The sequence below is a fragment of the Meleagris gallopavo genome, chromosome Z (assembly GCF_000146605.3).
Source record: "Meleagris gallopavo isolate NT-WF06-2002-E0010 breed Aviagen turkey brand Nicholas breeding stock chromosome Z, Turkey_5.1, whole genome shotgun sequence".
Taxonomy (NCBI): domain Eukaryota; kingdom Metazoa; phylum Chordata; class Aves; order Galliformes; family Phasianidae; genus Meleagris; species Meleagris gallopavo.
In genome coordinates this window covers 23499788-23525103 of record NC_015041.2, presented here as the reverse complement: position 1 = coordinate 23525103, position 25316 = coordinate 23499788, and the positions used below count along the sequence as shown (strand labels likewise).

The window sequence follows — 25316 nt, the reverse complement described above, 5'->3', positions numbered from 1 at the left end:
AAAAAAAAAGCCACAAAAACATGCATCTTTTCAAATTATAGAAGCATATTACCTAAACAGAGCTTATTGATAAAAACATGAAAAATAGCCCAAAAAAATGAAGATGAAAAGCAGATCAGTCTTTACATATTGTCACAAATTTCAGAAGATTTTCTCATGTTTTTAGCAGAAAGTCCTTGAGGTTTTATATTTGGTTATAACAAATAGTAAGGAGATTTCAAAAGCGTTTTGTTTGCTTTTTTTGTTGTTGTTGTTTTAAATACATTTTAACTTGCTTCTTTAGCAGAATTGTAGTATTTCATTCCTGAATGGTACTAAAGTCAGACTTTCAGTTAACAGTCAGTTATCTGTGAATGTTACGTGATACCAAGGATTTCTCAGACAGTCTCAGCATCTCTGGAGAGCATCCAAACAGCTTCCTAGGGAGTATTTCACCTGGAAGGAAGTACCACAGTTTTTTCCTTCTGCAAAACCTAAGCTAGTAAGCGTCAGATGCTGTGGTAGCAGCACAGTTCAATGTTTACTAATTACCAAATGCTGAGAACCATCACAGAAGGATAACTGATATTTTATCAGTTTTTTATATTTATAAAATACTTTATACTTTAACTGATATTGTAACTGATGTGGTCAAAGTCCATCCATGCTCGCTTCCTCAGGCCTTAGCAGGTAGTAGCAGCAGCCTCAATAGCCCCAGTTCTCTGCTTGTGCATGTGTGTATGAGGAAAAGGGTAAGAAGGTGTGTGCTGCCACAGGGATTTGGCATGGTTATTAACCTGGTCTAGCAGAAATAAACAGGCTCAGTTCTGTCTGCTTAGTGTGTGGGAATTAAATAGTCCTGGAGAGGTGGGTGCAGAATGATGAGTGATGTTGGGGCATGAGGATGCTCTACACTGCTGTCTATATTCTTTCAGATTTTGCACAGTCCAACGTTTGCCATACTCTATTCTGAATAATGTAGAGGTGAATTGTAGGCATATTTCTTTTATGTGTCAGGATTATATTCATATGCAGAGAATTTATATATGTAAATTAACATCTATTTTTGCTTGAAATATTTTGTTTTCTTGCAATGTTTTGTTTCATTTAAACATAATAGAGGATGATCTTTTGATTGGAACACTCTCTACAATAGAAAAGCTTTGTGACACACCACCAGGTATTGTATTAGATGCAGATTTACATGTTAACTAATCATCCTAATACAGTGCACCTAATAAAATTGCATTTCTTTCAAAAAAAAGTTTCTCCAGCCATTTCTGGTGTCTGGCAGATACAAGTAGCTTGAAAACTCAACTACTTATAGTTAGATATTATCTAAATCACCAAAACTTGGTATAACTATCTTAATATGTTATAATCTTCTATCTATCCCTCCAAAACAAGCTGAAACCTGGTCTTTTGCCTTCAATTTTGCATTACAACTTTCGTTCAAGATAGGAGAATACATTTTAACTCTGATAATCCTCATTCTCTTCAGATCAGTCAGGTAATTTTTTTTATATTTTTTCATATAATACAAAACTATGAAGACACAAATAAATTAGGGTATACTTTTTTTTCCTAAATAAAAAAAAAGCTTAGTCAGTATTAAAATCATCCAAGTCTTCATGCCTAAAGCGATCTGAAACCACTTGATCAAATATTGTCCTATTTGTGACCAATGATGCAGTCTTTTTTTTCTGCAGTTTGCCATCCTTCTTGTCCATGCCAGTGACATTTCATGTCAATATAATAGAGGCTGTTATTGTTGATTAGGTTGAGGCAGATAGCAAGGCAGCAAGACCAGCTTAGCTAGCATTGCTGAAGGTCCTACTCCTAAATGCTTGAGCTGCAATCCAGGATGGCACAATTTTGTGGGATCCTGTCCCTCTGAGGTTGCAGCTAAATTGGAGGGCACTGAAGCAGGATATTACTGCATTACATTTTTAGGCATATATTTTGAGCTGCAGGGCAACAAAATAATGATATCTATTGTTCAGTTAGCCAGGTATATGTCTTTCAGTTTATTGGTTTTTAGCAAAGTGCTTAGATTATCATTAATAATAAATGATCTTGAAGAGTAAGGGCTGTACAATTAAGTAGTCATTCAGATACATCTCAGAGAGATGCATAAATGTTTGTGTTTGCTTTGATATTACCAGCAAAATGTAAAAATAAACTTATTTTCCTAACAAGTTTCCCTATTCTGTCAATAAATGAATATTTTTCCTTTACTGATAGGAAAATAATTTAAGTATTCACATTACGTAATTTTCTAATATCAATATAAAGGTATTTACAAGGCTACTGTAAATTTTATATAGAATGGATAAATCTGTGAATAGTCTGATAATAAATAAATAAATAATATACAACTGCAATTGTTTGTTTTCCATCAAATGCATATTTTGGCTTGGATGTAGAATACTTCTGGAGCTTAGAGTTTCATCAAATATAATTTCTTGAATAGAATGAACCTGATTGTTACAATTTTTTTGAACTCACCACTTTTGGATTCCTAAGACTACTGAGAATCACAGCTGTTTTTTGCTACCTTTCAGGAAGAGACGTAAACACTGGAAACTTTACCCATGTGTACTGTGAAAGAACCAAATAAATAATTATTAAACAAACAAACAAACAACAAAAAAAAGGCAGCATCATATTAATTCATTCACTGAAGAATTTTTTGTTTTCAACACTTGTGGCCAGAGCAATGCTTTGCATCTAAGCAGTCCTGAAGCTGCTCTAACACTTTTTCATAGTGCTAGGAAGTATTCTGAACATTTTAATACCCTAGGGAATAAATCTTTATGGAGAGCAAGTTAGGAAAGTATCAAAATTAGACCAACTCTCCTATCTTTTCCTATCCATTTGTTTCACTTTCCAGTTGTTGTATCTGTCACTTATCTCTGAATTTAAGTGTAAAATCTCATATTAGACCTTCGTTGAGGAACAAGATCCCGACTTCCTTTCTGTTTATGGCAGAGCTCAGGATGCTAAGGTAGAGTTTGTAGGATTAATATGCCATTGGCAGTGTTATACAGGATTTTGTTTCTACTTTATGATACGAAGTTAATTTCTCATTTTGCTCATGACATGGCAAAAAAGCATACCTTCCTTTTGATAGATACAGTATGTGATATAAACCAGTTCAGTAGTGATACAAAAAATGATTGAGATTCTCTCTAGTATGCTGCTGCACTAGTAAAAAAGATTAAATTTCCAGTTTTACGGTTTATAGTAAGTAGCTGGCTCCACATGGAAAACACCAGGAAAAAGTAAAATCCCAAGACAATCAGTTTTGTCTGTTGCACAGTTTTAAAAAAGCTTCAGCATGAGGTCTAAGTTGGTTTTTGTACCTCTACATTTTAACTCTGTTGTGTATGCACAGGCACCTATGAAGCCTGATACAAGCCTGATAATTACTTTTCTTGTGAACTGCTGTGTGTGTCCAGGTATTTCCAAGATATTCCTATAAATGTTAGAAAACTTAGCAAAATACTTTTACAGTAATTTCTGCACAGAAATTCTAACCTTTGTTGGCTGAAATAGTTAAAAGGATATTCAACAATTCACTACTGTGGGGTAATATTAATGTGTTTGCTTTTAAGTTCATAAAAACTGTAGCTGAATTCTTTGCATTTCCCTGACCATTTTATCGTACATTTTTCCATGCAGTAAGCATACAGTAGGTTTTGTGTTTTGTTTTTTAACGTATTGTAGCTAATGTCTAATGTCCTTTGAATCTGCTGACTTTGGTGTCATTGTTAGCCATTTTAATGCAACGTTTTCTATGTCTCATGTATATTTCTGTATGTCTGTCCACTGACAATATGTCATACCAATAGTCCTCTTTTCTTAGGCTGCTAAGCAGTGTTTTGATAGTGTGATTGTACTCTACGATGTTTTTTCCTAATAGTGTTCAAGTACTACTTCAGGCTCTACTGTGACCTTGATGGTAGTAATATCTTGTGAAAGTGACAGATGTCAAACGTTCTGAGATCCATTGCTAAGCTTTTATTTGTTAAACCTATACACTGTATGTATTCTAGGTGTTTCACGTGGTCCCAGCCCTGTCAGCCTTGGAAACCAGGACACCTTGCCTGTCGCAGTAGCCCTTACTGAATCTGTTAACGCCTACTTTAAAGGAGCAGATCCCACAAAGTTAGTTAAATAGTGAATTGTTTTGAATGTAATAAGTTACAATAAGAAAACACACTGTATTTATTTATGATGTATTGGGGAAAATATATATGCGTTGGTAAGGGGTTTCACCAGGCTTTTTCTCCTATTGTAAGTGACAGCAGTGGCTCATTGCTCTCTATTGTCTTGCTGGGAGTTCATTTATATCTGCTTTACAAAAATGTGTTCAGTGAGAATATTGAAAATGACAAGGGTTTTTGTCACAGTCGTGTAGATACTGTGTGTAATTTCAGGCAGCTGTGAAAGCACCTCATTCGCCCTGTCATATCCCTTTCTATGCTACATAGGCCTTGCCTAAGCAAAGCTGTGCCATGTTTTCAAAGTCTGAAAAATATCCAGAGACTACTGTATGCTTAAGCAGCTGTACTTTTATTTTCACTTACTTCATCTGATTTTCAATTTGAAAGTGATAATACATTGTCACATGTGATAATTACAGTGCCACATTACCCTCATTTAAAATTGATTTTCTGTTATGAATTCAGCTTACCAGATTATGACAGTATGGTGATTGCTTTACAGTCAGCATTAAAATTAGGAAGTTAATGAGTTGCAATAAAAACAATATTTTTATTCTCCTAGATGTATTGTGAAGATCACTGGTGATATGACAGTATCATTCCCAAGTGGGATTATTAAAGTCTTCACCAGCAACCCATCTCCAGCTGTGCTCTGCTTCAGGGTAAAAAACACAAGCAAACTAGAGCAGATTCTTCCAAATGCACAACTTGTATACAGGTTTTGTATTTTTTTTTTTAATACAGTAGTAAATTACATGATTTCTAAAATGTAAACTGTTCTATACATGTCAGAGTTCTCTACACTGTTGTTCATTTGTTTATACTTGATTCAATTTCATTAATTAATCTTGTTTGCCTCATTTTTTCTCTGCTGCCACCACTAAAATTCTCAGTAATTCACTGGTCCTGAAACTTACACTGGGTATAACAGGAACCATAAAAAGTAGTTTGCAAATGTAGCTGTGTTTTTATACATTTTATAGATGAAATGATTTCATAAACAATTTTTTAAAAACCGTTTTTTCTAGTCAAACTACATGAACTGATTACAGATATGAAGAAAAAATGTCAAACTAGGATATATGGATTTCTGTATGCAGTGACTACAGTAACTTTAGATGATGAAACAGTAGTTGAATAGTAGGAGCTATGCCTAATCTCAATTGTCGGTTACAAGTTTATTTCTTAAACTGTATCATTTTTACAGTAGACCAAAATAATTACATATCTATGTATTTCAAGTGTACAGCAATGTGCTTTGTAGAATTCTTAAGAAAAATATGCTCCTGAATGAGCAGAATAATTGTTGAAATCATAGCATTGTGATTTCTTTTCCAAAATTTAGAGCAATTGTAAAAATTGTAGTTATTTAGCAGGGATTTCTTACAGCTGAGCAGTTTCTGTTTCATTGAGTAGAGAAATTATTTGAAAAACAGCTAATCATTTATCAGCAGTACATTTTTTTAAATTACTGAAATAACTGAAAGAATTAAGCTGTATGCATCACTTCTTTTGTATTTAATTTCATTTTGATCACTCATAGTTATATTTCAGCATATAGAGTGAATTGTACTGAAAAAGTATATTTTGAAAATAATAGGAAAATGTCTAGTATTCTTTTCTGTGTGCTGTAACACTTCACTTCTAATTAGAAATAATGCATGTAAAGGACTCTTAGGAAGCTTAAGCCATGTGGAGCAGTATGACTTTTCATCATATATTGTTAGGCTATCATTTGCTTAGTATTTGTAAAAATGGCAGATTTTTAGGAGAGTGATATGAGATATATGAGACAGATACAAGAGCGAGTGGAAACATTAGAATTTATTTTGGATTGCACCTAACAGTAGCTTTCATCGTCTAAGGTTCCTGTAGGGATAAGCAAGTGTTGATCTGTATTTTAGTAAAGATTGAAGTAGCAGGAATGACAGTACTGTACTGAGAACCAAAATCAAAGTAAATCAAAAGACTACTGGTGTGTAAGACACTGTCCCAGAGTCAAGCCATTACACTCATATTTTCTGTGTTCCAAGTGTTCACTATCAGTTTCAGTCTGCACGTGCGTTCTGCAGATCTCCTTAGCAGTGAGTGCAGTTTCTCACTATATCCACAAATATTCAGTGCAGCAAAGAACCTATTTAAATTGAATTTAACAGTAAGTACCTGAAAGACAATTGTTTATAATAATTTGGGAATTGTTTTCAAAGTAAAAAATTTAGGGAGCTTACATTTTCTACAAATGTGAAAATATGGTAACGCATACAGCACATTTTCTAGTCCAGATTTGATAACAGTTCTTCTAGAAGACCCCTTTTACATGACCTCATGCACATTCTCACAGCACCTGATAATATTGAGAGTGGATTTTACTAAATATAAAATCTGAACCTGTCTGCATCCTGTGCTGTCAGTCATCTGTAGAGAAAACTCATTGCTCCATGACTGGCAAGACAAGCAGTTAATTTCCCTTAATTAATTAAGAAAAGCACAACTACGTGATATAAAGCATTAGAACAAACAGTTGCATTAAACAGTGAATAAGGGGAAAGATCTATTCTTAATTTTTAGACATTTTTAGAAATAAGAATTTTCAGTACTGATTCCTACCTTTCTTTTTCTTTGTAGTGATCAGTCGCAAAGTGACTCCACTACGAGAGATTTTTGGATGAACATGCAAGCTATAACTCTCTACCTCAAGAAATTATCAGAGCAGAACCCATCTGCATCCTATTATAATGTGGATGTTTTAAAGTACCAGGTAAGCATTTTTTTCCTTTTGGAATTTTTTAAGAAATGCTGGCTGATTCCATATCTGTTCAGAAATTAGAACTGTTCTTTGCCTGATAGCATGCAGATGAATTGTCATCCTGCGTCCTGCAGTTGTCATCTAGATCAGTTTCTGGATACATCAGTGTCTCTAAGCATAGGCCTTACTCTAGCTGAGTACGTTCCTGTTATGGCTTATGTCATTCCCTTCCATTCATGACCTGTTTCATCTTGTTCAAACTGCTTTGCAGTTCAAGTATGAAAATGCTGAATGGTGCTACTTTTAGGTGTTTGTTAGCAAAGTTTTCCTTGAATTTATACATCTACAGGTTTTTGTTTGAGTTTGTAGTTTAATTCTGTGTACTTTTGTAATTGCATAGTTTTGGGATGCTGTCATTGATCAGATGTAATACATGAGAATATATGATGTTCCCTCTCCTCACGATAAAATCAAACAGCTCATCCTGGAAACTGTTTTGAGGCACATAGAGGACAGAGAGATCAGGAGTAGTTATCAGACTAACTTGATAACTTTCTGTGATGAAACAGCTGGCTTAGTAGATGAGGGGAGAGAAGTGGATGTTGTCTGCCTGGACTTCAGTAAGGCTTTTGACACTATCTTCCACAAGATCATCACGGAGGAGCAGTTGAATTGTCAGCTGGCTAAGCAAACGGTGAGGTAGATTAAATGGCTGAATAGCTGGGCACAGAAGGTGGTGATCTGTAGTGCAAATTCTAGCTGGTGTCCTATAAGTAGTTGCGTATCTCAGTGGTCAGTAGTGGATCGTGCCTTGGTTTGCAGTATCGTAGTGGTTGGAAGGGACCTCTGAAGATCATCTAGTCCAACTCTTTGCTAAAGCAGGTTCCCCACACTAGGTTACACAGGAAAGCATCCGGATCTTCATTAATGATTTGTATGATGGAGAGGAGTTCACCATCAGCAAGTTTACACATGACACAAAACTGGGAGAAGTGGTTGATATGCTAAGTGATCGTGCTGCCATCCAGGAAGACTTAATTTGACTGAAGAAAAGGTCTGCCAGGAGCATCATTAACTTCAACAGAAAGAAGTGCAAAACCCTGCGTCTGGGGAGGAACAGCCAGGTGGAAAGCTGCTTGTCAGAAAAGACTTGGGAATCCTAGTGGACACTGTATTGAACAGGAGCCAGCACTGTGTCCCTGTGGAAAAGAAGGCCAGTGGTATCCTGGGCTGCGTTAGGAGAAGTATTACCAACAGGCTGAGTGAAGTGATCCCTCCATTCTGCTCAGCAGTGATGCGACTATAGCTGGAGTCCAGTCCTGGACTCCTCGGTATGAGAGAGACTTGCAGATATTTAAGAGTCCAGCAAAGAGCCACACAGATTATGAAAAGGAAAGGGTTTGGAGCACCTTTCCTGTGAGGAGAGGCTGAGAGAGCTGGGACTGTTGAACCTAGAGAAGAGCAGCCTCAGGGGCAGTCTTACCAATGTATATAAATATCTGAAGGGAGGGTGCAAATTGACCAGAGCCAGACTCTCTTCAGTTGTGCTTGAGGACAGTAAGAACTTTGTTGCCCAGAGAAAGGACAGGGAAAAGGTTGAGATATTGAATAAGAACCAATGAGAAGTTTTACCTGACGATATTTATTACTGCAAGGATGACCAAGCAGTGTCACAGATTATCACAGATTATCCAGAGAGTTTGTGGAAACTTCCCTCTTGACGTACTTCAAAACTGTCTGGACATGGGCTACTGGATCTAGGATGCCCTTTTTGAGTCAGAGAGATTGAACCAAGTGATCTCCAGAGGTCCCTTCCAACCTCAGCCACAATGCGATTCTGTGGGAAGATGTTCTGGCTGCCAGCAAAAAATCTTCATAAAAATTAAGGAACAGTGCATTCAATTAAAAGAGAAAACAAGAATTTCCTTCCTCTGCGTTGAGATGATTGAATTTCTGAGCCAATTGCCTTTACATTAAGAAAATAAATAAATAAAAAATTCAATGCAGCTATTAATACTACTGTAGCTTTCTGTATCTTCCCAATATCCTGCCAGACTGAATTTATGAAAAGTATGATATTTCTCCACAGAGAAATGTTGGAGGAAAAGAATTTTTCTTTGGATTACAGAAATGAGCTCTGTGGGAAAAGGAGAGTTACATAAGGTCTTTACCATTGGGGTAAAATGAGACACAGGCATAAAGAAGCCATGGTGGATGGAACGAGTCCTGAGGTGCCAACAGAACAAAATGGGAAATGGAAAGTTCCTCAAGTAGATTAGGATGATAATAGGAGTGTGTTGCAGGGCAGCAACATGAGCTCAACTACAGAAGCAGCAGCTGTCAACTCTCCTGCACCAGCAAAATAATGTTTTTAATACTTTAGAACTGTTCTGCTGGCAACATGTCCAATGATGCGTCCTTTGCTGCTTGTTGTTGAGACATCTGAAAAGATGTGCCACATAACTGCTAAGGATTAATTAATTTTGGTACAGGCAACTCTCTTGTGTGAGGTAGAGAACAAGACTAAAACAAAACTATTTTGACCCAAGAAAGCCAAAACAGGAAAAAGTCTCACGGGTCGGAAGGAGTTTAACTCAATTTTTAAAATAATTTAGTTTAAATTGAAAAGAATGGGAAATACTGTAGGCTATGACAGTCTTCAGAATTCTGAGATTAAAGGCTCAGAGGTGAATTGTTCTTTTGATCTTTTGTCAGAATTTATAGCTAGTACAATCATTCCATAATTCTACCCAGAAAGGGAGAGACTTTAATTAAACTGCTTTCAATGGTTTATTTTTTTAAAGGTTTCTTCAAATGGCATCCAGTCTACTCCCTTGAATCTTGCAACTTACTGGAAATGTAATGCTAACACTACTGATGTGAGAGTGGATTATAAATACAATCCAGAGTCTATGAATGTGCCTAGCATGCTGTCTAATGTACAGGTTGTGGTACCAGTAGATGGAGGAGTAACAAACATGCAATCACTTCCACCTGCAAAATGGTAATGTTTATACTTTTCTTTCTAATATTTCATATTCTTTTCAGTGTACTCAGTGTATTTCAATGTATTAGTTTCATAGCTGAAAACAATTTCACTGAAGGAAACAGCTGTTTGTTCTTTTTCCTTTTTGCAAAGAAAACGTGCAGGATGTTTTCTGGTCCAAAGCAGACCACATGCAACCAATTCATATAAACTGAAATTAGACTATAAGCAGCCATTCCAACCTTTGTGAAATTTCCAATGTTTGCTTTCTTTTGCTCCAACAGACAGGACAGTTATTTTAATAATGTGATTTGAAACCAAAACATAGAATTGTACAGGCTGCTGTGGGGAAAGTGAACTCCATGCCAGCCAGATCCAGCACTTCTATCCCTCAGTCCATAACATTTATGTCATGCTCAGGTTCCACATGCTTTATTATATTTGTATCCTCTGATAATCATTACATCTAACATACAGGTTTATACATTCTCATCAGCCCTGCTCCCCATCTCTTAATAGATACATGGATATATGTACCTCTCCCAAAATATCTATGGGAACCAGAAATGACTTAGACCTCATCCCTAGGAGGTCACTCAGGACAGGAAAAGCAGCATGTTGGGTTTCTGGATACCAGGAGCTTAGCTTGAGCCATTGCTGCTTCCTTGCAAAGATGATCTGTCAATGGCTCTGCAATGTCATTCTGTAACATGTAACATTCATACAACATACAGCATCATCCTAATTATCATCTGCCACCACCTTCTCAGCTTGCAGACCATTTGCAGCTGCACTTGAAAATGAGGCATATACATTAGATTTGTACAAATTTGTGCAAACAAGCAGAAGATAATGGCAGAGGGCAGAGAAGTACATCCATGGATTGAAAAGTGAGCAGAATTCAAGCACTGCACCTGTAGTTTGGCAACTTGTATATGCTTGCCCTTCTGTAATTTAATTCCAGGACAGTTTATGTCCCAGAGTGACAAGAGGGACTTATTAACTGAGGAAGACATGGAGGTTAAGAGAGAGAAGTATACCAAACTGAAGGGAGTAAGATCTTATAAATTAAGTTCAGAGGAAGAATAAATCATAATCAGATAGGTTTTGATGTTTCTGGAGGCAGTCCTCTTAACTGTGTTACCTGGAGAAAGTGATAACAAAGTATCATTTTAAGTGGAAAAAACTGATAGCTGATACTGTATTTTGAGAGGGTGAAACTCTTAACCAAAACACCTTAAGCTTATTCTACTGCAGCAGATTCAGTACACATGCAAAACATGACCAGTACTTCTGGTGAAGCTTGTTTCCCCTCCTCCTGTCCAAGCTTCTTCCACAAACCCATTAGTTGTGAAACCTAAGTCGAAGCAGGAATCACAGAATCACAGAGTTGTAGGGGTTGGAAGGGACATCCAGAGATCATCGAGTCCAACCCCCCTGCCAAAGCAGGTTCCTACACCAGATCGCACAAGTAGGCGTCCAGGCGGACACCTACTTCTCCAGAGAAGGAGACTCCACAACATCCCTGGGCAGCCTGTTCCAGTGCTCTGTCACCCTCACCATAAAGAAGTTCTTGCACACATTTGTGCAAAATTTCCTGTGCTCCAGTTTCTGGCTGATTCCCCTCGTCCTGTCTCCACGTACTACTGAAAAGAGACTGGCCTCACCACTCTGCCCTCCACACCTCAGATATTTATAGACCTGGATCAGGTACCCTCTCAGTCTTCTTTTCTCAAGGCTAAACAGACCCAGTTCACTTAGCCTTTCTTCACAGGGGAGATGCTCCAGGCCCTTCACCATCTTTGTGGCCCTCCACTGGACTTTTTCCAAGAGATCCCTGTCTTTTTTGTACTGGGGAGCCCAGAACTGGACACAGTACTCCAGATGAGGTCTTAGCAGGGCAGAGTAGAGGGGGAGGATCACCTCCCTTAACCTGCTGGCCACGCTCTTTTTAATGCACCCCAGAATGCCATTGGCCTTTTTGTCTAGCAGGGCACACTGCTGGCTCATGGCCAACCTGTCATCCACCAGAACACCCAGGTCCCTCTCCGCAAAGCTCCTCTCCAGCAGCTCATCCCCCAGCCCGTATTGGTGCATGCAATTATTTCTCCCTAGGTGTAAGACTCTACACCCGCTTTTGTTGAACCTCATCCGGTTTCTTACTGCCCAGCTCTCCAGCCTGCCCAGGTCTCGCTGAATGGCAGCATAGGCTTCAGGCGTGTCAGCCAATCCTCCCAACTTCATATCATCAGCAAACTTGCTGAGGGTGGCCACTTTCCCCTCATCAAGGTCATTGATGAAGATGTTGAACAAGACCGGACCCAGCACAGACCCCTGAGGAACACAGCTACTTACAGGTCTCCAACCGGATTCTGCCCTGCCTACAATGACCCTGTGTGCTCTGCCAGTCAGCCAGTTCTCAAACCACCTCACTGTCCATTCATCTATCCCACACTTCCTCAGCTTTGTTGTAAGGATGTCGTGGGAGACAGTATCAAATGCCTTGCTGAAGTCAAGGTAGACTACATCCACTGCCCCCCATCCACCCAGCCAGTGACAACATCACAGAAGGTTACCAGGTTGGTCAAGCACGACCTCCCCTTGGTGAACCCATGCTGACTACTCCTGATAACCTCCTTTTCTTCCAGCTGTCTGGAGATGGCATCCAGCACAAGCTGTTCCATCACCTTTCCAGGGACAGAGGTGAGGCTGACTGGCCTGTAATTACCTGCATCTTCCTTCTTGCCCTTTTTGAAGACCGGAGTGACGTTGGCTATCCTCCAGTCTTCAGGCACCTCCCCCATTCTCCAAGACCTCTCAAAGATGACAGAGAGTGGTTCAGCAATCACCTCTGCCAGTTCCCTCAGAACCTGTAGATGCATCCCATCAGGTCCCATGGATTTATGAACATTGATGTTGCCTAGGCGCTCTCGGGCTGCCTCTTTCCTGACTAAAGGGAAGTCTTCCATTCCCCAAACCCTCTCACTAACCTCCAGGGTCTGGGATTCCTGAGGGAGAGCTTTTTCACTGAAGACAGAAGCAAAGAAGGCATTCAGTGTCTCCTCCTTCTCAGCATCCCCCATTAGCAGAACACCCCCCTCACTTAGTAGGGGAGCCACATTCTCCCTAGTCTTCCTTTTACTGTTAACATACTTAAAAAGCCTTTTTTATTATCCTTTATCGCCTTTTCCAGATTCAATTTCAGGCAGGCTTTAGCCTTCCTTGTTGCATCCCTGCAGGCCCTGACAACATTTCTACATTCTTCCCAAGTGGTCAGACCCTTTTTTCACATTTCATGGATCTTCTTCCCTTTGGTTTATGCACGAGCTCCTTGCTCATCCACACAGGTCTCCTGCCACCCTTTCTTGATTTCTTGCTCACAGGGATGCACTGATCCTGAGCTTGGAAGAAGAGCTGTTTAAATACTGACCAGCTCTCACAGGCCCCCTTACCTTCTAACAACCTAGCTCACAGGATAGCTCCAAATAGATCCCAGAAGAGATCGAAGTTGGCTCTCCTAAAGTCCAGAGTAGCAATCCTACTTTTTGCTTTTTTCCACTCAAGATCTTGAACTCCACCATCTCGTAGTCACTACAATCCAAGCTGCCCCCGACTGTTACTTCCTTGACAGTCCCTTCCTTACTAGTGAGAATAAAGTCCAGCAACACTCCTCCCCTCATCAGTTCCACTACCACCTGCATCAGAAAGTTGTCTTCAACACATCGCAGGAACCATCTGGACCACACGTGCCTGGCCATGTTACTTATCCAGCAAATATCTGGATAATTAAGTCCCCCATAAGTACCAGTGCCTAGGATCGTGATGCTACTTCCAGTTGCTTGTGGAAGGCCTCAGCAACATCCTCCTCCTGATCAGGGGGCCTGTAGTGCACACCCATGCACCCCCACAACAGTGTCACCCATACCAGCCTGCCCCTTGATTCTCACCCACAAGCTCTCCTCTGATACACCACTTCTTTCCTAGTTTAAACACTTTTCAATGAGTCCTGCCAGTTCCTGAGCTAGGATCATTTTATCCCTTGCAGACAGGTGAGTTCCATCTGCAGCTGTCATGCCAGGTGCCGAGTAAATTGCCCCGTGGTCAAAAAAAACAAAATTCTTGCGTTTGCACCAACCTCTTAGCCATTTATTTATGAGGAGGGTTTTTTTGATCCTCTCAGTATCCTTCCCCACTACTGAAGGGATAGAAGAGAAAACCACCTGCATGACCGCTCCATCAAGTACCCTCCCCAGTCCCTTGAAGTCATTTTTGATAGCCCTCAGGCTTCTCTCAGCAGCAGCATCACTGCCGACCTGAGCTACCAGTAAGGGATAGTAATCAGATGGGCAAACAAGGCCGGGAAGCTTTCCATAGATATCCCTGACCCGTGCCCTAGGGAGGCAGCACAATTCCCTATGAGTGGGATCAGGCTGATGTGTCGGGCCCTCTGTCCCAGTCAGAAGGGAGTCACCTACAACAACCACCCTTCTTTCCTTCCAGGTGGAGGCAGTCTTGAAGCATGGGGCCAACTGCTTCAGCCTCCCAGAATAGCCTCCCAGAACACCTGGTGCTATCTAAGAAGATTCAACACTTAGTGACAGTTTCAGAGAAGATTCATCAGAGTAAGGGACTCAAGCCAGGCTATTTTGCCTCCCACCGAGGGAACAACCAAAGGCTAGAATTTTGAGCTTTACAAGTTGACAGAAAAATAACTAGTTATATCCCAAACAGCTGTGTATTGTTTGTGTCATCCTACATCTTTGTTCTAGAGGGTTGGGTGATGAGCTTTTGTTTTTTTTTTAAGAATAAATGTTTTATAATTCTGCCTCTAGCATGTGACTGCTATCATCTGTTCTGCTTGCATGAGCATTTCACTCCTGCTGTACCAATGCCAAAGACAATTTCAAACCTCTCAGCAATTCATGCCGCTTACAGCTTTAAATTGGCTTTCCACTGATGAAATGATGCAAAGAGTTCAAAGAGATCAAATGTCTGTCTAGTTTGGAGACTCTAGTGCTTGGTGCCCTTTTCTCTTTTGCCCCTCTGCAGAGTCAGAAGTTAAAGTGTGTCATAAATATAAACCATGTGTCATGTATGCCAGCTATAGTTTTATTAGAATGAAAATGTTCCCATTCATACAGCCCAGTCTTGTATAGGTGAAAACAATCATCACTGTTCCCACTTCTACCATCGCCATCAAGCATAAAGATTCAGCTTTCAAACTTCTTCCAATGTGTTTGGCCTGTCCCTGCTCCTTGAGACCACGCAGGCTTTGGAATTGTCACATGGAGCCACTCCTGTGCAGAGTACACTAGTGACTGTATAAAAAGGTGGCATGTACATCTGAGCTCAGCTGCAAGCTCAGGTGCAGTGCACATGTTTGGTTTGCATAGCTCTCTACAAATCCGTGTTGAAATGATCAGTATTTTTATAAACTTCCATTTAGAAACATAGGTTATGTGTGCATGGCCTTGTAAAGAACTTAGGTAAAGTTAGGGAAATAAAGTTCTGAAAATTGATGCTTGTAACTAACCAACCTTTCCCTCACAGGAATGCAGACCAGATGAAAGCTTACTGGAAAATATCTAGTATTTCAGAGAAATCTGAGAATGGAGGCAAGTTGAACTTTTTTTTGTTCTACAGAAAAATGGTAACAGTAAAAATGTAATCATTTAGCTTCTGCACCCTCATGCATGTATACACTTTATCTCATCTTGTATCCTGTTAACCAGTTCAACTTATTCTCAGTGAAGTTCCTCCTGAAAGATTCTGTTAAAAGTGAGATGCTAAAATATAAATAGTTAGTTAATTATAAAATAAAAGTTGGTGAAACCCTGGGAGGTTGCTAGCTGTAAAATGGATTTTTAAACTGAGAAAGGAAGTTACTGCATCAATGGTGTTTGAAAATGAACAGTTTTTCAAAGAAAAAATACGTTAAATATTTAATAAATTGTACTGGTTTTTTTTCACACACTGACAATTGAGATGAAATGGAAAGAGTGGAAGAACTGGAATGAAAATGCTGTGCTAAGACAGGCTCAACTACAGATTGTTCTTGAACAGCATTTTGAGGCTCTTTGTTTTGGCAACCGCCTCCAAAAACAAATAACAACAAAAAACCCATGCTACATGCTCACAGCAGTAACTTATATAACATTATTTTGTAAGGAATCAGTAGATATCTTCTGTCCAGCTGCCTTTCCCCGAAGTCCAGTTGATATCCCAGTCCTTAGAACTTTTGTAGATATGATGTTTTTCCGAATTAGAAAAGCAGGGACAAAAGGGAAGCCTGGGAAGGGAAGACCTCTTCTGTTGCTGCAAAGACTGCAGATTTGTAGTGGTCATTCAAACAAAATTTGAGAGAATTTCATCTGCCAGAGGTTGTTGCTGCAGTATAGTATACTTCAATCATTCAGTGACCTCCCAGTATGATCTTGTTTGCTTCCTGTCTTCAATCTGCTTTGACTCTGTAGGGATAGCCTTCTTATTTTTCATTTTTGTTACCAAATCTTTTAAAAGAACGAAGTCATAATAAAACATGAATGCAGCCAGATGAAGAACTACTCCATGCCTGCAGAGCAGCATAAAAAGGGCTCTCATTGATGCCGATCACAACTTGTGTGTGTTCAATAGATTTAAACATATCTCACTGGTTCTATGACTTTATCTTCTCTTACTGACATCTTTTTCTTGAGCATAAATACTTTGTACTCAGTACAAATACAACCCAGTAAGAATGTATGCTTTGAGAAGTTACAGAAGGACTGTTACTATTAGGACAAATGGCTTGAAGTACGCTTTGTTCTGGTGTATATGGTGGTAAAATGTGTATTTTTTACAGTCCAACATTATGTGAGCTGTGAATTGCAGACGTGTAAAACACAAAGCCAACTTTGAAATACTTGAATATATGAGTATCCAGTTACCCAAACTATGATACATCATTGAAGAAATGAAGTGGACTTTAAGGCAAATTTATCAGGAACAAGTCATTGCGTAAAACAATTTCATTCATTAATCCCTATTTTTAACCCAGTAACATTTTAGTCACTAACTTTTCTCATCAATTAGCAGTTCCTACTGACTAGGAATAGCAAGTTATTTTAAAGAAGTAAAAATTCTGGACTTTTACTATTCCATTATTATTTAAATCTCATTTTATTCCCACTAGATAGTGCAAGAACAAGAAAACACTTGGTTAAGAACTCAAAAAAGGGAGAAATAACAGTGTTTTTTAATGCCTTGTGCTATCCTACAGAAGTGTTACTAAAATAATTAAGAACTATTACTGCTGTATAGCAACACTGAACTGAGCTTCACCCCTGTCTGTAAAAAATCAACTGAAGTGTTTTGGGAATTGTATTTAGTCAGATCTTGTCTTTGTTAGCAAACTGAGATTTTCTTTCCTTACTGTTTTCTATAGGTTCTGGATCCCTCAGGGCAAAATTTGAACTTTCAGAAGGACCCAGTAAACCAGCAACACTTGCAGTGCAGTTCATAAGTGAAGGAAGCACTCTTTCAGGAGTAGATGTAGAGCTAGTAGGCACTGGCTATCGGCTTTCCCTCCTTAAGAAGAGATTCGCCACTGGTAAGATGCTGACATGTTTATATATTCAAATTAATATTACATATTCTGTAGTGCTATATTATAGAACATTAAACTGTTGAACAGATGGTGCACCTTTCCTTAAAACATGGCTGAAAACTACTTTGTGGTTTTTCATTTCTCCATAGTTAGTCAAACTGCTCACAGGAAAATACTGACAAAATCTGTTTTATCAACTGACTACAAGAAAAACCCTGTCTTTATTTTTCAGGACGGTATATGGCAGATTGCTGATGAATCTGTGAAAGTCATGTCATTAAAGGAGTACAAGAAACCCACTCTGCCCCCTCTACTTTTCAAACACTATTTTCACATGCTTTTTTTTTTTTTAAATGTTGACCTACTTTAAGGCCAAACTACAGGACAGAAAATGCACTTTCAAAAGTCATTTTGCAGAGCTTGTATTACTTTATAATAGCACTGAAGTTAACTTCAACACTGTCTGTAAATGATCAACTGCAATATTGGGGAAACGTTGTTAAAATTTTGGTAAATTTATATAGAAGTAAAAATAGTAATCAATAGTTGTAATGAAAGTATGAAATTGTATGTTATACTGTAAACATTAAACATAAAAATGTAGGAGAGCAAGTAAGAATATTTGAGCTTTCCATAATACTCATTTTTCAGATTCCTTAATTGCCAGTTTTTAAAGAAAACAGGAGCAAACTTTTATGTAGTTCTTAATACACTTGTGCCATAAAAATATTTGAGTTAGAGATGTATAAAAAATGTAACTTGATGCCCATGTATCATATATTATTAACATGTATGTTGTTTTATATAGTGTTTTTTCTCCTAAGTGCAATGTGTTACAAAATTGCAAAAGACAGAAAAGATTTACTTCTGCAGTTAGTGAACTTTATGGGTGTTGTGATTGTTTGAATTAATGCTGTAGATTTAATTTATTTTTATATGAATTTCATAACATTTGTGCCTTTTAAAAAAACCTGTGCCTATCCAATTTGTTACTCATGTGCCTCACTTCCTCTTTCAAAGTTTGGCCATTCATGAAGAAAGTGTGGTGTTTGTATAATAGAACTTCATAAAAATTCTTTTGATGGGGATTTAAAAGGGAGATCTGCAGAAGCTGGAGGTTGTTTTAAAGGAGATTAAAACAGTGGATTACTCCCTCATGGGGTAATTGCAATAAATGCATCCATAGTAAAGGGAGATGCATCATGCAGGACTTTGGAATTTTGATATACTAACTTTAATGTCACCAAAGATGAGGATTTTGAAAGATGGTAACACATGCTTTTAAAGGAAACCAGCATTTCCCTTTACAATGACTGCATTAAGTGCTTTTGGAATGATGTGAATGTAAACAGTACTTTGGGAGGAATATCACTTAAGAAGGGGATATTATGGCAGCAAGATGACTGTACTGCCATTTCTATTAGATTAACTTTTTCTCTGTAACTAGCAGTTTTAATATTTCTCTTCTACTCTTCTTGCCGCAGCCTAAACACAGAAAAGTGACACGTTAGTAACGTTTTTTAAAACAAATGACTAGTTTAGAAAATCTTTTATGTATTTGTATTATCAAATGATTTTTTTCAGTACAGAAATCAAAAGTATTGGGGCAAAGTAACGTAATAACCTTAAAGTGGGAATTTTATATGACCATTCTGAATACTGATATCTATTTCAAATTCTCTATTAAGACAGTAAAACTTGCTTGAATTAATTCATGCAAAACCAGTGGTGAATTGGACTGCTGAAGCTTTACAATAAATTAAGCTTTAGAGAGGCTACATAAAATCTAATGTATGCTATACACTTGGCAGATGAGATTTCCATTATTAGCTCTAAGGATATCTTGAATTTTACACCTGATTGGAAAAGTATATCTGGCTTTTAATTTGGTGATCTTATTGAGTGGACAATTTCTAACGGATATAAAATGGTACAGTCTTTTTACTGGAATCTTAATTGTAATCTGCTTTGCAATCAAACTATTTTTAACATGACAGTGTTTCATTAATGAAAACCCAAAACTGTACAGCTGCTCTTAATGAACTATTATTTCCATTTCTAAGTTAAATGAAGTAGCTACTTTTCAGCACTTTCAAACTAGTCTTCATTCGGTGATTATAGATACATTTGCATTGGGTGCAGGTTACAATTTTGAAGCCATACAAGTTTATATAGACTTTTTGTAAAGCAATTCAAAAACAATGTAAAAACTACATGTAGCAATCTGATGGGGAAGAGAAAAAAAACATGTAGCAAGCTGGTTCTTGCTTGTTTATACAGCAATTTCCTTTGTAGCTGCCTCTGAAAAAAAAATTGATTTGTAAACACAACTCTAAAGGATCTGAGTTTTTGTGGATTATTACTACGTCAGACTGTAAATTAGAGCACACAAGTTTATCTTACAAAAATTGTAAATACTTCTGATTTTTCATAAAATGTAAATTTAAAAAATGTTGCACCCGTAATAAACATGTAATATATAATTTAAATACTGATTTATATTGCTTATGCTTTTGCAGTCAATTCCACCGGGTTTCCAAGTGATAAAAATATGATGAAACTGTGTCTGTACTAAATGTTTGTCAAGTGTTAAGTGATTTGTAAGTCATACATAGTAGAGGTAATATATGAACTGTTTTCTATACTTAAAAAACAACACAACAAAGCTGGGTGGAAAGACAACTGCGAAGAGCTGCATCTTTACTGTGCTTGGGAAAATGTCTAAAATGTCTTGTGCCTTCACTGAATGGATATTAATAGTTAGGATTATGCAAAACTGCAGAGACGTTTGTCACAAAAATATTGACTTTGTAGAAGTGAGCTAACTTCTCGCTGCTGTCTCTTAATAGAGCTACCAAGTGCTGCACATTCCCTAACTTCTTTAATAAGCATATATTTTGTCAACTGTGCAGTTCCACAAAACAGGAGGTTATTTAAGTAATACTGTTTCCATGGTCTGAGAATAGTTCTTCAGAGCTGCAAGGACAGAAACAAAAGTTGGAGCTGAACAAACATACGTTAGAGTCTGTTTCTTTACCACCGGTCTCACACTCTGTATAGTTTAATAAGTAATGACTTATTAAATTGACTTTCTCAGCTGTTGGATATCATTTCAGTAAGTACCATTCTTGTCACGCTGGAAAGTAATAGTCCCAGGGTTTGATTATTATCTTCTGCTTTGTGATGGGATGAAGGGAATGATGAATGGGAATGAAGAATGCAAGATGGGAATGAAGAACGCAAGTGCCCTATGGCCACTGCCCTGTGGCCTGAATAAATGTCTGCCTAGCTCAGGACTGTCTTCAGCAAAGGCAGAATAGTGAACTGTGGCAAGGAGAACTTCAGAGTCTTTTGCTTTCTACTCACTCAGCATCCGCAGCCATTGGCTAGGGACGTAAAAGGGTGCAGCTCTGCTCAGTCCCTCTAGTAGTCATTTAACTCGCTGCCCTGGCATTTCTGTTAACATTTGACTTGTTACTGTAAGCCAGTGCCCAGGTACTACTCAGAACTGGATTTATACTGCTCAAGCAGGGTTGTCATTATCAAAGTGCTTTATCAGGTAGTTTTTTGGGGATAATGGACTACTTTTACAACTGCCAAATAACATTTATGTAGAGTATTTGAAGAAGATAGATTATTTGATAATCAGCTGTAACTGTGGGAGTTACAGTATAGTGGTTTTTGCCATCTACTAGAAGAGGAGGTCTTGCATCATGCCTAAAAGCATTACATTTCAAGTTTCACATGTTTGAGAAGTTTAAGATGCATATCTTAATATCTGTATACCTTTTGTTTTCTTGACATTGCTAGATAATTCGTCTCCATTTCAGTTGTCATGAAAGGGCGGTTTTACTGTAAAGCACATAAGAAAAAATTCAGATTCCTGCAAGGACAGAGTAAGCTAAAAACAATTCAAGGAACTAAAGCAGCAAATAGCACACTTACCACAGGGTGCCCTTGATGGGACTGATTTCCAGGACTCTCTGTCGAAAACCAGATGTTTATCTACAGCTATGCTTATTATTACACTACAGTGTATTCCTTCTCAATGCTGTTTGACCTCCATGTTTCCTAATATGTTGATTTTTAAGTTCTCCTTTAGTTAATACCTGTAGAAAGCATCTAGCCTTTAAAGAATAAAGTAATCTTAGAAACACCATAGGCCTCTTCTGAATTACTTACAGTTACTACCCAGATTCTGCTTTTCTTCATCTGCTTTCACTTCAATTTGAATCCATTATTTCTGGTTTTAAATCAGAGATGACTATTTTAATTATTATAACCCAAAGAATTATTCGGTTTGCTACTGTCCTAGTCGTATTTCTTGCTAAAACTTTTGTTCTGTAACTTAGCATGTTTTTCATTTCCAACCTCAGCTATTTAAAAGCACTTATTGATGAAGGCATCAAATATAGAATCATACTTCATGTTAAGCTGCCTGGCTGGATGGCAGAACCACAGAATTACAGAATGGCCAGGGTTGGAAAGGACCTCAAGGATCATGAAGCTCCAACCCCTCTGCCACATACAGGGTCACCAACCTCCCCATTTAATAGTAGACCAGGCTGCCCATGGCCCCATCCAATCTGGCCTTGAACACCTGCAGGGACGGGGCATCCACAACCTCTCTGGGCAGCCTGTTCCAGCACCTCACCATTCTCTCTGTAAAGAACTTCCCCCTGACATCCAACCTAAATCTCCTCTCCCTCAACTTAAAACCATTTCCCCTTGTCCTGCTGTTAACCACATAATTCTGGCAAGCGAGTCCCATTACTTCATTGAATTTGTTGTTCATAGTCAGTTCAAACTAATTCTATAGGCAGGTGGTACTTCAAGGTCAACTTGAGATTTTGTTCATGCTTATAAAGCAACAAACCCATGACTGACATCTCTATGCTAATTAAAAACAACTAAACTCAGTTAGAATACAGCTTCACAATGCACCAGCTGGGCAGTCTGGTACTGCCAAAACACAGAAGCTACGCTTCTCTTCACTCACTACACCTTGCACTAGCTCCAGCACACTTTGTACCTTCCTGGGAGCCAACTCCACTCACCAACTAGACATAAATCAAATATATGCTAGGCTAGCCAGCATCAGAGTCTGGCAAACACCTCATCTAGGAAGGGGCAGGGAATGAGATTTTGTTTTTGCAGCAACACATTGTACTCCTGGCTCAGATGCTCACTAAACCACAACCAGAGAGAACTGAAAGCAGCCAGCTCAGGTGACATAATGGAAGACTTTTCTTAATAATGGCTACAAAACCAGAAGTTTTAAATTGTAAGAGATTGATAAGAAAAACAAATAAGCGCTGGGGATGAGGAAGACCATGTAGATAGTTTAATCGAAGGTGATGGATTTTATTTCAAAAAAAATAACAAAAATCTTTTCCACTATTTTACTGGACCCTTACTAAATGAAAATGCCAGAATCAGTAAGAACACAAAATACGAAAAATAAAAGTGCCTAGCAATTATTTTGTCACATTTGTTAAATGACACCTAAATTACATAGTGAAAATACTTTGCAATCCAACAATATCTAAAAGAATGTGAACAACTCTTCTACTAAATATTTTTAAACCTGCAGATCAGATGACATTCAAGAATTTAGGAAGATGGATAAGTTATATTATAGACCATTAATTTTCACTTCTTGAGTATTTAAGAAAGCATAAGGAGATTGGAAGAAAGCAAATACCATATTAGTGCAAAAAAAGAACACGGAATATCCCAAGCTGGAAGGGACCCACAAGAGTGATCGAATCCAGCTCACACACCACCACCCAAAGTCTAACACTGTATCTGAGAGTGTTGTCCAGATGATAGAATTGCCAAGATTGGAAAAGACCTCCAAGAATATCCAGTCCAAGTGTCTAAATGCTGCATGAAATCCAGCAGCTCAGGGCTGTGCCCGTTGTGTGCAGTTGGCTCTTTGGGTTGCCTGGGCACGCTGCTGGCTCCTGTTCTACTTGCTGTAAATGAGTAACCCCAGATCCTTTTAGCAGGGCTACTCTCAGTCTCTCATTGATCCAAATAACTGTAATATAGAACTTAGTGAGAAAACTGAAACACAGTTAAGACAGTATCTACTCTAGCTATTTGATTTTTAAACAAAGGATCTACTAATTTTTAAGAAATATATTCTAATTTAAGAGGAAGTGATATGGAATTGACCCAGCCTGCACTTCACTGGTTGTATAAGAAAACTGCAATGGTATATATAGCTCGTAATTTCAAACAGAACTTCATGAGAACTGAAGTCGTAGCTGAAACTCTGATTAACAATTCTCCCTGGTCTATAACTTCTTAAAAAATATTTTTTTTTCTTTGTTTTTGAAAACTTACATATCCTTCAGAGTACAGTTCATTCTTCTTTTAAAACTGAAGCTGTGAAGTCTTTACTCTTTAAACGTTACGCCAAAAAGACAGCTTGTAAGCTGATACCATGATAGTAGATTGGGTGAATCGTCTACACAACAGGAAAACCTTAGAGGTAAAAAAGATCATATGCTCTGCACAATCCATCTCCTTTAGATCAAATTAATCAAGAAAAAATGTTGAAGAGATGGACACAGTATGTCAAAGTTGTATTACATGAGAGTAAATAGCATTTTAATAACAATTTTTTCCTTTTCATAGAATCATGGAGTCAGAGAATGGCTTAGTTTGGAAGGGACCTCAAAGATCATGAATCTCCAAATCCACTCCCATGCTGCAGGCAGGGCCACCAACCTTCCCATTTAATACTAGACTAGGCTACCCAGGACCCAATCCAATCTGGTCTTGAACCAGGGATGGGGCATCCAAAACCTCTCTGGGCAGCCTGTTTCAGCACCTCACCACTCTCTCTATAAAGAGTTTCCCCTGACATCCAACCTAAATCTTCCCTCCCTCAGCTTAAAACCATTTCACTTGTCCTGCTGTTATCTACCCTTTCAAAGAGCTGGCTCCCCTCCTGTTTATAGGCTCCCTTTAGGTACTGAAATGCTGCAATGAGGTTTACCTTCCGCACTGAGAAATTTTAAATCATGAACTGTGCTCAGCCTCCCTTAGGGTCTTGTGCTTTCATTCATACATTCATAGAATCAGAGAACAGTCTGGGTTGAAAAGGACCACAATGATCATTGAGTTTCAACCCCCCTGCTAAATGCATGGTCACCAACCACCAGACCAGGCTGCCCAGAGCCACATCCAGCCTGGCCTTGAATGCCTCCAGGGATGGGGCATCCACAACCTCCTTGGGCACCGTGTTCCAGTGCGTCACCACCCTCCATGTGAAAATCTTCCTTTTAATATCTAACCTCAACCTCCCCTGTCTCAGTTTAAGACTATTCCCCCTTGTCCTACCACTACCCACCCTCAGAAACAGCCATTCCCCCTCCTCTTTATACGCTCCCTTCAAGTACTGGAAGGCCACAGTGAGGTCTCCCCCTCTTGGAGCCTTCTCTTCTCCAAGCTAAACAAGCCCACTTCCCTCAACCTTTCTTCATAGGAGAGGGGCTCCAGCCCTCTGATCATCTTAGTGGCCCTCCTCTGGACCCACTCCAAGAGGTTGACTTGTTATTAGACAGTGCTTTAACATCTACTAAAACAAAACAAAACAAAACAAAACAAAACAAAACAAAAAAAACACTCAATTAGTTGTGTCTCTGAAATTTTGTTATGGCGAGGATCTGCCACAGCATGGTCTTGAGAAACCAAGTATAACCAAGGACTGTTTTCCTTATTCTTTATTTTTTTATTTTTTGTTTTGCCTCCCGGCTGGCGTCATAGCCCCTGCCTGCC

General features: G+C 38.5%; 1 protein-coding gene across 2 annotated transcripts in view; it reads left to right on the top strand.

The window, feature by feature from the left end:
* The window catches only part of FCHO2 (FCH and mu domain containing endocytic adaptor 2), an 82851-nt gene extending 61415 nt beyond the window's left edge, over positions 1-21436 (top strand). For both annotated transcript variants that reach the window (XM_010725584.2, XM_010725583.2), the window contains exons 19-25: positions 4038-4149; positions 4771-4926; positions 6834-6966; positions 9759-9958; positions 15491-15555; positions 17364-17528; positions 17758-21436. In XM_010725584.2, coding sequence (XP_010723886.1) covers positions 4038-4149; positions 4771-4926; positions 6834-6966; positions 9759-9958; positions 15491-15555; positions 17364-17528; positions 17758-17780 — 854 coding nt within the window. In that variant the 3' untranslated portion in view covers positions 17781-21436. The remainder of the gene's footprint in view (positions 1-4037; positions 4150-4770; positions 4927-6833; positions 6967-9758; positions 9959-15490; positions 15556-17363; positions 17529-17757) is intronic.
* The last annotated feature ends 3880 nt before the right edge of the window (positions 21437-25316 follow it).